This window comes from Benincasa hispida, chromosome 4, assembly GCF_027475165.1.
Source record: "Benincasa hispida cultivar pf3 chromosome 4, pf3_genome.v1.1, whole genome shotgun sequence".
Taxonomy (NCBI): Eukaryota; Viridiplantae; Streptophyta; class Magnoliopsida; order Cucurbitales; family Cucurbitaceae; genus Benincasa; species Benincasa hispida.
In genome coordinates, this window is record NC_143481.1 from 61,668,568 (window position 1) to 61,681,340 (window position 12,773).

At 34.5% G+C, this 12,773-nt stretch overlaps 1 protein-coding gene and 1 non-coding gene across 2 annotated transcripts; both read left to right on the forward strand.

The window, feature by feature from the left end:
- Window positions 1–1,091: 1,091 nt before the first annotated feature.
- LOC120076276 (uncharacterized) lies at window positions 1,092–1,442 on the forward strand. The gene has a single exon (XM_039030044.1). It carries the CDS (start codon window positions 1,092–1,094, stop codon window positions 1,440–1,442), a length of 351 nt encoding a protein of 116 aa, XP_038885972.1.
- A 10,527-nt stretch (window positions 1,443–11,969) lies between these two features.
- TRNAN-GUU (transfer RNA asparagine (anticodon GUU)) lies at window positions 11,970–12,043 on the forward strand. Its single transcript has one exon. It is a non-coding gene; the product is annotated as a tRNA-Asn (tRNA).
- The last annotated feature ends 730 nt before the right edge of the window (window positions 12,044–12,773 follow it).

Genomic DNA, 12,773 nt, shown 5'->3' on the forward strand with positions numbered 1-12,773 from the left:
GAAGGAGCTGAGAACCACCACCACCGCCGGCCAGGACGTGGAGAAAGTTATTCTTGAGAAAGATACTCTGTCCTCGGCTCTTTAAAGTGATTATACACAACAAGATTGAGCGAAAGAACTACAAGAGACTGTATTCTATGGCTCTACTCAGTTTCTCTCTTAATATCATTTCCGTTTCATTTTGATTTAATATAGTTCTTTGTAAAGACTCATTGATCCTTTATAAAATTCATATATTTGATCATTACTTTTGCTATCGTTTATCTTCTGTTTATGTTGAAAGCATTAGTACTTCATGCATAATTCTGTTCCTACGCCTAACTTGACAACTTAGTGAAAGCTTCTTTACTTAGTTGTTCGAAAGAATAGCTAAGTCGCATTAAGTAGAACGCCTAGTACAGCTAGAGATAGACTTACTGGTGTTTCTTGCATTCTAAGTTAGGCGCATGCATCCTAGAAATAGGCTTGTATGTTATTTGCATTGAGAAGTGTTAAATGATGTCTAACGAATGAACATAAAGATAAGCAACCCATCCCATTTCATCCATATTACATCAGTTGTGTGCAATTATCTTTAACCGGCGTGTCCACCTACTTAAATTTCATTTTCACATGATCCTTCATTTTTCCACTCAACTCTTTTGTATTGTCTTGCATAGGCATAGCATGTTAGTGTAAATAATACATCTTTCAAATTTATTTAGGAAACACCTCCTACTGCAAGTACAACTCATAATCTGTGTTAGTGAAACTGAATCCCTGTGATCGACCTTGAACTTGCCAGGAACCTAGATTAGATTTATACTTGGGTCTAATCTAGGAAAACTTGAACGTTATTATAAGGAGTTGTATGCCTTCTGTGCATAATACTAACGCCCCAAACGCATTGCAGTTATCTAACCGTATCAAGGCAGAACGCAACATTTAGACTTTATTCTTCCAATTTGTTTTACTTTATATACTCCTAAAGCATCTCATGATAGCAGGCGAACACATACCATCCATAGATAAACGACCAAGCCTAGGTGTATAATAGGGAAATCAAACTGATCCTAGAGAAGATGGTGAATCCTTCACGCAAAGATTAGGCCATGAAGCTGGATGATGCTTTGTGGGCATACATGACTGCCTATAAAACACCTATAGGCATGTCCTCGTATGCGCTGGTGTTGGGGAAGGCCTACCGCTTACCGCTGGAACTGGAGCACAAAGCACTGTGGGCAGTGAAGAAGCTCAATTTTGATTTGAAGACTACAAGAGAGGCAAGAAAACTTCAGTTGCTCAAGCTAGATGAATGGAGAATCCAAGCATATGAAAACACCAAGATCTACAAGCGTTGGCCTGACAAACGACTATGTGAAAAGAATCTCCAGGTTGGACAGAAGGTGTTGTTATACAATTCTCGAGTACGACTTTTTCTCGAAAAATTAAAGTCACGCTAGTCCGGACCATTTATAATCAAAGAAGTATTCCCGCATGGTACGGTCGAGTTAACCAATGAAGAAGGGACCAACACATTCAAGGTCAACAAGCAAAGAGTCAAGATGTATCACGGAGGAGACTTGCATCGCGAGAAAACCTCTGTGGACCTGAGGAATTCCTGACTGAAGAAGAAATGAGCAGTCCCTGCGCCAATATGCGATGCAAACTGATCAATGACGCATTCTTTTGAAATATCCTTTTGATATCTTTATTTCATGAACTTACTTTACCTTTTTGTACAAACACCATTCTTTAAAGTTATCAACTCTGTCTTTCATATTTTTTTACCCTCTTGATTTTTAGCAATGATCGTAGTAAACGATTGCGATGGAGCTAAGCGATAACCTAAAAACATGCGACCAGTTCAACCAGCCCATCGCAATCGAGAAATCAACCCACCGCAAAGAAGGATGCGATCACAGATGATGCGGGCAACAATGCAAATTTTGGGGTTATATCTTTCTTTGACTTTTTTATTCCAAATTTTGTACTCTTGCATCTCATTTTAACATTGCTAATTTTATCATCGCATCCTCTTTAGTTTGGCACAATCATTGAATTTAGATTACTTTATTCAACCACCACATTTTTTCGTACCAATTATGATTTCAATGATGAAACTCATGCCTTTATTTCTCATTGCATGTACTAGAATCAACTTAATTTCAGGACGGTCATTTCATGAAACATTTCTAAAAGTTAGTGGTCCACCAGTTTTCTTTCAAAATTGTTTTTACGAAACTTCCTAGGAGCATCGCATGAGTCATTTCAGTCTATCAGTAATGGGGACATTGCTGCGTATAAATTTGGGGGTGCCAGTATTTATTTTCAACCTTTCTACTTTTAAACATTTGTTCAAAAAAAAAAAAAATCATAACGTTGAGATTGGATCCTACTCGTAGTTGGATGTCCGCATGACACCCTTGGGGGCAAGCCAAAACGAAGGTAGGAATCGTGATCAATGCATAAATCAAGTGATCGTAACTCTGCTGCCATCCGTGGGCATAAGTTTAGACTGAGAAAGAGCACCTTGCTCGTAGTTGGATGCTCGCATGACACCCGTGGGGGCAAGCCAAAACGAAGGTTAGGCACTTGGATCAGGCAAGGTCACAAAAAGAATATCTAAACTGAACAAGGATAAAAATAATTTGGAAACACCCCGGTTGGAAAATGTTTTGAAATGAATCATGCGATGTCCTAGAAACAAGTAAAGTCTTTTTGAAGGTTAAACTTGTGGTCCCTAAGTATTAGAAATATTTTAGGAAGAGACCAGGATAGAAATTAAGAAGATTTTGGTTCATAAGATTTGAATAAGGCACCTCGAGAAATCTAGGTAGGAAAAAGGCGGTTGACTCTCTAAAGAAAATCTTTAGTTTATGCTTGAGGACAAACATTGTCTTAAATTTGGGGGTGTGATAACGGATAAAAGGCACGTTATTATAGCGCAAATACGTAAAACAATGAGGGAATGTGACGGTAAAAATATACAAAATCATGTCCAAAAGCGTTAAACTGAGAATATTGCGATCGCATGTGCCCATCGCATAAAAGCAACTAATTTACTTATTTTGTGCAGGAAAAATGCGTTGACGTAAGTAAAATTGCGATCTAAGGAATTAGGCATCTGCGTGCATTAAAAGATTGTGATCCCAAAGCCATGCGATCGTATGCAATCGTAAGAAGTTACTCAAGAAGGTGGCTACATAAAGACAGTGCATCAAGGTGATAGCATAATAAATCATGATGGGACGAAAAACTGATGACAATTGAATCCAAATTTAGTTGACAAGCCGTTAACGACACACTGTAACAAGTACACTCAACTTTCTGTGACCAATAATCAGCGCATCAAAGCAAAAGATTTAATGACCGTCCATCATTACAATCATTAGAAAGAAAAGCTTCTTCACCTTGAGCTGTATAAATACCGAAGGCCACCATCATTAAAGGAGTTCGCGATATAGAATAGAGATCATATACACGATAGATAAACGTAGTCTGTTCATAATCATTCTTATACTTAGAAGATGGAGATGAGCCAAGAGAAGAAGACGTCGAGAGATCATTCCTGGATAGCTCGAAAGATCGATGGGAAGCGCTACAAATGGAGACAGGGCCAACACTTGCGAAAGCAAGGACATTCATCTGGGCAGAGTTGAAGTGAAAAGACAGTGTAAAAGGCCATGGGAAGCAAGATATTGCTACCGGGCTTCTTATCTCTACATTCCTATTGTTATTCTGTATTCTACATCTAATTTATAAACAATGGAAATCTCATTTCAACTTACGTTCAATCTCTCCTTACTTCGTATGAGTAGCTAAATTTCCGAATGGGTTGAGAAGTACTTAGCTAGCATGGCCTAAGAGTTACACTTTATGCGATCATCTTGTCTTATGTATGCGTCATTCCCCCTTTAGAGATACTTGAGAGAGTAGTCTAAAGAAAGAATTTAGACTTGAGAGAGTCAGATTAGAATCTAGGCTTGAGAGAGTCATATTAGAACCACATAAGCAAGAGATAGAAACTTAGACATAAGTTTTGTTTGCTATTATGCATCGCAACACCCTAGAAATAGGATATGATAGTATGCGGTCACCTTGTGTATGTATGCATCACTCATCATCGCATAGACAAGAATAGAGGCTTAGACATAAGTCCTATTGACATGATCGTATACATCGCATGCGTCCTAGAAATAGGAACTATGACATTTGCATTGAGAGATGACATGTTGTTGTGTGTGTGTAGCATGATCCCATAACTTGAACGCAATCTTAGGAAGTGTTAGCTAAAATCCTTTCTCAATCTGTTCATCGCATACTCATTGTAACTCTCAATTTCATCAACTCTTTACTCAAATCCGTCACATAGGAAAACTCAAACAAAACACCATCTACTTTATTTTTTTTTGCCACCGCAAAGGAATCAAATTTACTGTCGCATAGTAACTCAGTAGTCTCTGTGTTCGATCATGGACTTACCAGGAAACCTAGTGAGATTTATACTTGGATCTTATTAGGAAAACTTGCATGTGCAACGCATAACAAATCACTGAAATTTCATACCTTTATTGCATCACATTTACAACGCATCAATACATCAAGTGGAGGAATAATGTAAATGAGATTTACATTAAGGACCATGAAATAGAAAAAGAACTATGGTTTATATGTTTCATGAGATGAAATATTAAAACTATAAGTTATAAATATGGTATGGTAAATTGGTTATCATATATATTTATAATAATAATAATTACTGGATAATTATATCTTTTTCTCGAATAACCAATTGAGTGGGAGATTATTGGTAGTTTCATGGTAACCGTGAGATAAAAAGGAAAAATGTTTTCCTAAATAGTAGTTGTTATGAGAGTTTCGATTCTCGAAAAATCACTCACAGAAAGGCTGTCAAGTGAATAGGATTCACTAAATGATAGTTGAAGAGAGACTAAACAATCGTGGAGTGAATCTACACGATAGTTCATTCAGCTGGCCATTAGCTAAACAATCGTGGAGATTTTTCTAAATGATTGAGCATCGTCTATAGGATAGACTTTTGTCATCTCTCACTTGCTCAATCATTTACACGATTGTTATTCCTCCGGTCTCTTCCTCTAACCAAATCCACACAGAGCCCACACTTTTGGATTCTCACATCGAGAATACCAAGGTAGCCATTGTGATGGTGTCGTACTCAACTCGACTGAAGTCGAGGTGTTGGAGGCTGATCGTGCTGTGTTGCGGTCGCTGTGTACGTTCGTGTGTTGCAGTCTTGGAGATTTTTTGAGCGTTCGTGATCGAAGGAGTTTGAAGATGAGTCTTCAAAAGTATGATAATCTTTCCCTTGATCTTATTGTAAAGCATGTTGTAATTTCGTTTTGTGCATAGCCTATATGTTTTCATTTCTTGATTGTAATTGTGTATGTTCAAATATGAATGAAATTTGGAACGATCATTTTGCTGCTCATGGAAATCCTCATATCCGATTTCCTTCATTTAGGGGTCTCAAACATGATTGCCTATTGTCTCTTTGTCTCCGTAAGGGGAAAATTTTGAAATGGTCATGTAAATGCTTTGTCCTATTTTTAGATTCCCCTCCTAACTTTCTTCCATAATAATTATATATTTCTTTCATGGTGTCATTTACTTTTTGTCTTTTATAATGATTCCATACTACTAACGTCAATCTATTACTTTTTAGTACATCATCGTTATCATCGGTGTCTAATGTAATAGGCATAGACAGATCATTACCACTAGAAACACTGTTTATTGGGTTTGATTCGCTCATGTTCATAAATGTTGGAGTTGAAACCTTGTTCTAACTCATTATTATTCGATAGAGTCATTTTCAAATTTCACCTACAAATAGTCAAATAGTAACAAAATAATCAAAAAATCGAACAACTAGTCAATTTCAAATATAAAAAAAATTAAATTCGTATTTCTAACAGATCAGATCAGAGATCAAACATACCAAAAATCGTACATACCTTCAGATACCAAAAAATCAAACAAATAACTATAACTCATTTTATCTTCTACACAAATCACAAATGAGATCAGAAAATGGATATTCATATTTCGGACATACCTTGGAACGAAAAGACGTCGGCAACGCTTCCAACAGCAGATCTGACAGAGGGACACCAAGGAAGACTGATAGAACGCCAGCAAGGGAGCAAGTTTGGTGGATGGGTGGCGGACCGGAGTTTGGTGGGTGGGATGGGGGATGACGATGGGGTGAGGCCATGAAGATGAGACTCAAACTCAAGTCAGTGCCGCTGACATCAGGTGAGTTGCGTATTTGGGATAGAGGTGAGTTACTGACTCGCTGATGTGAGGGAGAGAGGGACTCGGGGGCGTGAGTGACTGTGAGGGTGAGAATCTGGAGGCAGAGGCACACGCAGAACAGAGTTACTCGAGTGATACGCTGTGACTATAAGGGAGATCCGGTGAGGGAGTGATGAGTCTATGACTGATGAGGTTGGAGGTAGAGGTGAGAGGCACATGCAGAGTTGAGTATATATATATACTCAAGGTGGGGCGAGGAGTCGGGACAGTGCTGGGGAATATATTCCCCATCCCCGGCCCCGAAATGTAAATGGGAAAAGAAATTCCCCACTCCCTCTCCTATTCCCCGTGTATTCAGGGATTTCCCGCCCCATTCGAGACGAGTCCCCGGGGGTTAAATGAACATCTCTATAGACCTCTTAAAGGAACTTGACACAATATTGAATAGGATTAGTTTTTCGTTCATGTGTAATTCACTATCTTGGTATGATGCAGCCGCATCATTCAAGACATAATACCCGAAAGGTTGAATCATTATTTACCCTTGTTTATCCATATGTTTGTTGCTTTTAAGTTAATTTCTCATCTTTCACAATATAAACTTTCCATTGGTTACTTTGATTTCATTGATTCATAACCATAATCAAATCAAAAGTAGACCTAGTCTTGTGGGATTCCATACTTTTAACTTGACACAGGACTGAATAGGAGTAGTTGTTTTGTTAATATGTAATTTGAAGAGATCGAATCCCTTGTGGAAGCGTGCGATCACTTTTCCTAAATTTTTCTTCAAAAATAAATTCACAGAACAAAGATATTCATCAAGATTAAGCATGTTTTTTTTTTTTTTTTTTTTTTTTTTTTTTTACAGATTTCTAGGAAGTAGAACAAGTTACCTTTGTAGATCTCTTTTTTAAGTCTTCTCCCGATTTTGATAAATTTCACATCACGAATAGAATTCATGTACTAGACACCACCAATTGGTCCTTCTCTACTATTCTCTTGGATAAGGAAGGGATGATGAGATCTTCTTTGGAAGAGAAGGGAATATATGATGTTTTTGCAGAGAACATTTCTCTGATAATATTAGAGAGAGGGATTGAAGAGAGATCTGGAGTGATTTTTTTTTAATTTTTTTTTTGTAAAAGAATAAAACACAAAGAGTCTTTTAATTGCAAACTCTTCAATAAATTCAATACATGAAGGGAGTTAACTCCCCTCACTCATTCACCACCCTCTACAACTGCATAGGATTTATTTAATTTAATTAAACTAAATATTAATTAATTAAATATAATTTAATTAATTCATTTATTAAATATCACAGATTTAATTTAATGTATATATAAATCATATTCTAATATATATATATATTCTCTCATAATCTATAGTTTTAATATGAATCTCTTTCACATTAATTATAACCCATAGATTTAATATGAATCCAATTCATACTAATTTAATATTTGGATCTTATTTAAATATTAATACTCTCATATTATATAGTTTAAACTTCAATCCAATTCAAAAAAACACTTTATATTAGAATGTATCTATATACAGTATATTAATTATATCATATACAATTAGCATAAATTCCCTTAAAAAGATTTGAACATTTCATATTCTTCTAACACTGAATATCCTTGTTTAACCCATTATGAGCTAGCAAAATCTAGTGAACCTATAGTTATAAGCTTCAATGATTCAAAATTAACTAATTAAACTCTTTAATTAAATTAATCAATCTTAATTAACTATGAGACACTCCACTAAAGACCCATAGTTGCACTCTTATGATCTGTAGAATATTTTATTGTCCATCTATTTAACCATTTCACATAAGTCAATCTTGCATAAGTCATTCATAACTATAGCTGGGTCAAATATCGTTTTACCCATGTAGTTACCTCTTGATTCTTAAGTACCATCGATCCTCTAATGAACAATCTATTTATGGTCCAACCATAAACAAAATTTCTCTCAAGCCAGTGAGAGAGTGAGGCCTCATTTTTTAAGTTCTAGAGTCAACATTTAAGGAAAAAACTTAACTATTTACCTTAAAGGCAGGAGGAAGCGAATTCCATCTTGTGTAGCTATGTTCCCAGCTCCCCATTCGGCATCATCCCTAAAATGGTAGGCATATTGAATCGGTGACTAGGGTCACTCTCACCCATACAAATCAAAGGATAACCTTCATGAGCAGAAGTTCATAACTCACTTAAGATTGAGATCAAGTTACATAGTCATCGTTTGAAATATTAATCTCTTTAGTTGATTGTATCAAAAGAAAAATTATATATTTCGTGGTCCAGTTTTATACAAACTTATTATATAGAATACCCTCACTCACATTACTTTACATGAACAACTTGGATCAAATTGTTTGTAACACTTACAATATTTGTAATACTTATAAAGTGGGTCGCATCCATAGGATTACCAGGATAACGCACCCAACCTTATCCATATACTATAGACCGTTTAGGTTATTACTTAAACATGATTCACTTACGTGTAAGCCATATATTGTTCAAATTACATTAAATAACCTTGGATTTTAGTTTATTGAGTTTGAGTTATGCAAGAAAATAAATGACACTCTATTTATTAGAATAAATAATAATTTATTTATTTAATAATTTGTTTACAATTTACATACCACAAGATTTAGACTTTAATAATTCACTGTCCTGGTATGATGTGGCCACATCACTCAAGGAATAACACCCGAAAGGTTGAATCATAGTTTGCCCTTGTTTATCCATCATTCTTTACTGCTTTTAAGTTAATTTCCTGCCCCTCATAATATAAATTTTCTATTGGTTACTTCGGTTTCGTTGGGCCATAGTCATAATCAAATTAAAAGTAGAGCTAGTCTTGTGGGATTTGATATTTGAAATATTCCAAGATTATTACTTCATCGATAGTGTATGCTTGCACTTAGACCTCATCTATCCTTATTTTCATCACTCATACACATTTAGTTAATCAATACACCAATGTCATACCCGAAATGAATTTTCAATGTGTGCTTATAAACTATTGATATACTATTGTTATATTAAGATTGTGTGTTGATATGGTATTGAGACACTAGTGATATGGTATTGAGACACTAGTGATATACTTGAAATCATAATTTTTCTATGAGTGTTGACATTATATTGGTACACTAATGTTACTTTAAATGAATTTTTAATGTGTTGATATACTAATAATACACTAATTACATACTTCAAATGCATTTTAAATGAATATTGATTATTATTGGACCACTAATAGAGTTATGCTTTAAATGAATTTTGAATGGCCAACATGAGCATAGCTCAACTAACAAAAAGCTTGTACTATCAATCTCAAGTTAAATGTCGATTCCTCCACCAACATATTGTCAAAGAAGAAGAAGAAGAAGAAGAATGAGATGAGTTAAACATGTTTAGTTTTCTTTATAGTTTAAATACGTTAGATTACTACAACACTTTAAAATGCATTTTAGTCGCATCATTTTATGTTAAACAACTAGAGGTAATACATTACCATCAACCTCTACAAATAACAACAAGTAGATGACGAATGGCTGCCAATCTGATGAATTGAATCTTTATAAGTAGATGACAATGTAGTTGTAAAATAATACTTCACAACAAACAGTTTTTTCACAGAAAACAAATTTAACTTTTTTGTTATACTTGCACATTTAAAATTATATAGAGTTAAGTATCATTTTGCAATATATAAATGTATTTTTATATTCTTGCAACGGTCCCTTTATAAAATTATATAGATTTAAGTATTATTTTGGTTCGTAAACTTACCAAATGTTCATTTTGGTTCTTCAACTTTTGAGTTTGTTCTATCTTCATTGATTTCTAGACTTTTGAAATGTCTATTTTAGTTCTTGAACTTTTAAAAATTATTTATTATAATTTTAACAAATTAATTGCATAGCTTAAAATATATGTTCTAATATGTTAACATAAGCATGCATTCAAATCACATAGGTTAAAGCAATTCTTTCGTGTGAGAGTACTACAACAATGACAAAAATTGCTATTTTTTTTAAAGTTTAGTCACTAAAATAGACATTATGAAAGTTGAGGACCAAAGTAATTGCTTTCGAAAACTTAGAGAGTAACATAGACTTTCAAAACTTTTGGGATAAAAATAGAACAAATATGAAAGTTTAATGAAAAAAAAAGATTTAATCTAACAAAATATCAATTTTTTTCTCTTTTTCTTTTTCTTTTTTTTTTTTTTCAAATTTTTGGTATCAATGGAGATGAATTGACATAAAATTGAAAATCTTTAAGAATTTGTTAAAATTCTAAAGTTAAGCCTAAAATTTTAGTTAAACATTTGAAATTAAGTTTTAAAACTAGTTATTAAATAAGTTGGAATAGCTCGGTTGGTTAGAGTGTGTGTCTGGATACGATAGCGTTCCATGGAATAGCACATGGAGTGACACAAAATTGAAACTTTAAGAACTTATTACAAGTTTAAAGTTAAACTAAATTTTTTGTTAAAAAATCCAATTGAAGATAAAAGCATTACGATCAATTTTTCTAATCTAATTAACTTGGCACGATAACGTTCCATATTAACTCCATGCCAAATCTTATGCTAGTTAGTAAATAAGTTGGGAATAGCTCAGTTAACTTGGAATGATAGCATTCTATATTAACTTGATGTCAACTCTTATGCTAGTTAATAATAAGCTGAGATAGTACTTAAAGATTTGAAGTTCAGTTTACAAACAAATTAATAATTAAGTTGGAATAGCTAAGTTGGTTAGACCGTGTGGCTGTTAACCACAAGGTCGGAGGTTTAAACCCTCCTTCTAGCAAATCTTTAGGTCATGAGCACTGCATTACTCCATTGCCAAATCCTAAGTTAGCAAATAAGTTGGGAATAGCTCCGAACTTGGAATGATCATTCTATATTAACTTAATGGCAACTCTTATGCTAGTTCAATTTTATCTTCTGAGATAGTACTTAAAGATTTGAAGGCAGTGGCAAACAAATTAATAATTAAGTTGGAATAGCTAAGTTGGTTAGACCGTGTGGCTGTTAACCACAAGGTCGGAGGTTTAAACCCTCCTTCTAGCAAATCTTTAGGTCATGAGCACTGCATCGACCTCTTGTCCAACCAAGTTGCAGCTATTTTTCTCTCCGAAACCAACTCCTCCACCAATAATGGCAACACCTCCAACTTCAATTTTATCTTCATCCCTTGCTCTGTCAGGCATGGCTCCCTATCCTTCCACCAAAACTTCATCAGCTTTGATTTAGGTCCTGTTCCATCTTCAGAACCTCCGACAAAGTTGTTATTAGTCCAACCCTCACTTTCTAAACTAATATTTTGGGTCTAGAACAAGAAAAGTATTGTTATAGAATTTTGGGTGAGTTCAAAAGTGATTTAAGTGGTTTAGTTAATTGATTTTCAATTGTAGTGTATTTGGTTTTAAGTTTAATGTATTTGTTGGGCATAGTTTGGAGACTAATTATAATGTATTTTTAGGTCACGTAAATATTTAATACGAAGTATCGCATAAAACTTTCAGAAGACCTTTTATGACTATAAAACCTTCATCCAAATTACAGTGTAACTAATTTTTCGTTTGTGCGTTTCTTCTATCATACATCTTTATTTTTTCCTAAAATATTTTAAATCATAAAATCATATTGCGGCTGGAATAGCTCAGTTGGTTAGAGCGTGTGGCTGTTAACCACAAGGTCGGAGGTTCAAGCCCTCCTTCTAGCGAACCTTTTCTTTTTCTTTAAAAACCGAATTGAAAATAAAGCATTACAATCAATTTTTGTTATCTAACTAACTTGGTATGATAGTGTTCCATATTAACTCGATGTCAAATCTTATGGTACTAAATCACAACATTTGAGATAAAGGCTAACAAGAAGAATAATATATTATAATTTTTATTTGTAAAAATAGCAAATCAACATTTTGACTGTCGATTGGTGAGGTCCTGAGCACTGCATCGACCTCTTCTCTAACCAAGTTGCCGCTATTTTTCTCTCCGAAATCAAATCCTCTACCAATAGTGGCGACACCTCCAACTTCAATTCTATCTTCATCCCTTGCTCTGTCGGGCATGGCTCCCTCTCCTTCCACCAAAACTTTATCAGCTTCGATTTGGGTCCTTCTCCACTGGCTTCATTTATTGCTCCTTACGAGCCATTAGTGATCACCTCAGTTCCATCTTCAAAACCTCCGACAAAGTTGTTATTAGTCCAACCCTCACTTTCTAAACTAATATTTTGGGTCTAGAACAAGAAAAGTATTGTTATAGAATTTTGGGTGAGTTCAAAAGTGATTTAAGTGGTTTAGTTAATTGATTTTCAATTGTAGTGTATTTGGTTTTAAGTTTAATGTATTTGTTGGGCATAGTTTGGAGACTAATTATAGTGTATTTTTAGGTCACGTAAATATCTAATCAGAAGTATCGCATAAAACTTTCAAAAGACCTTTTATG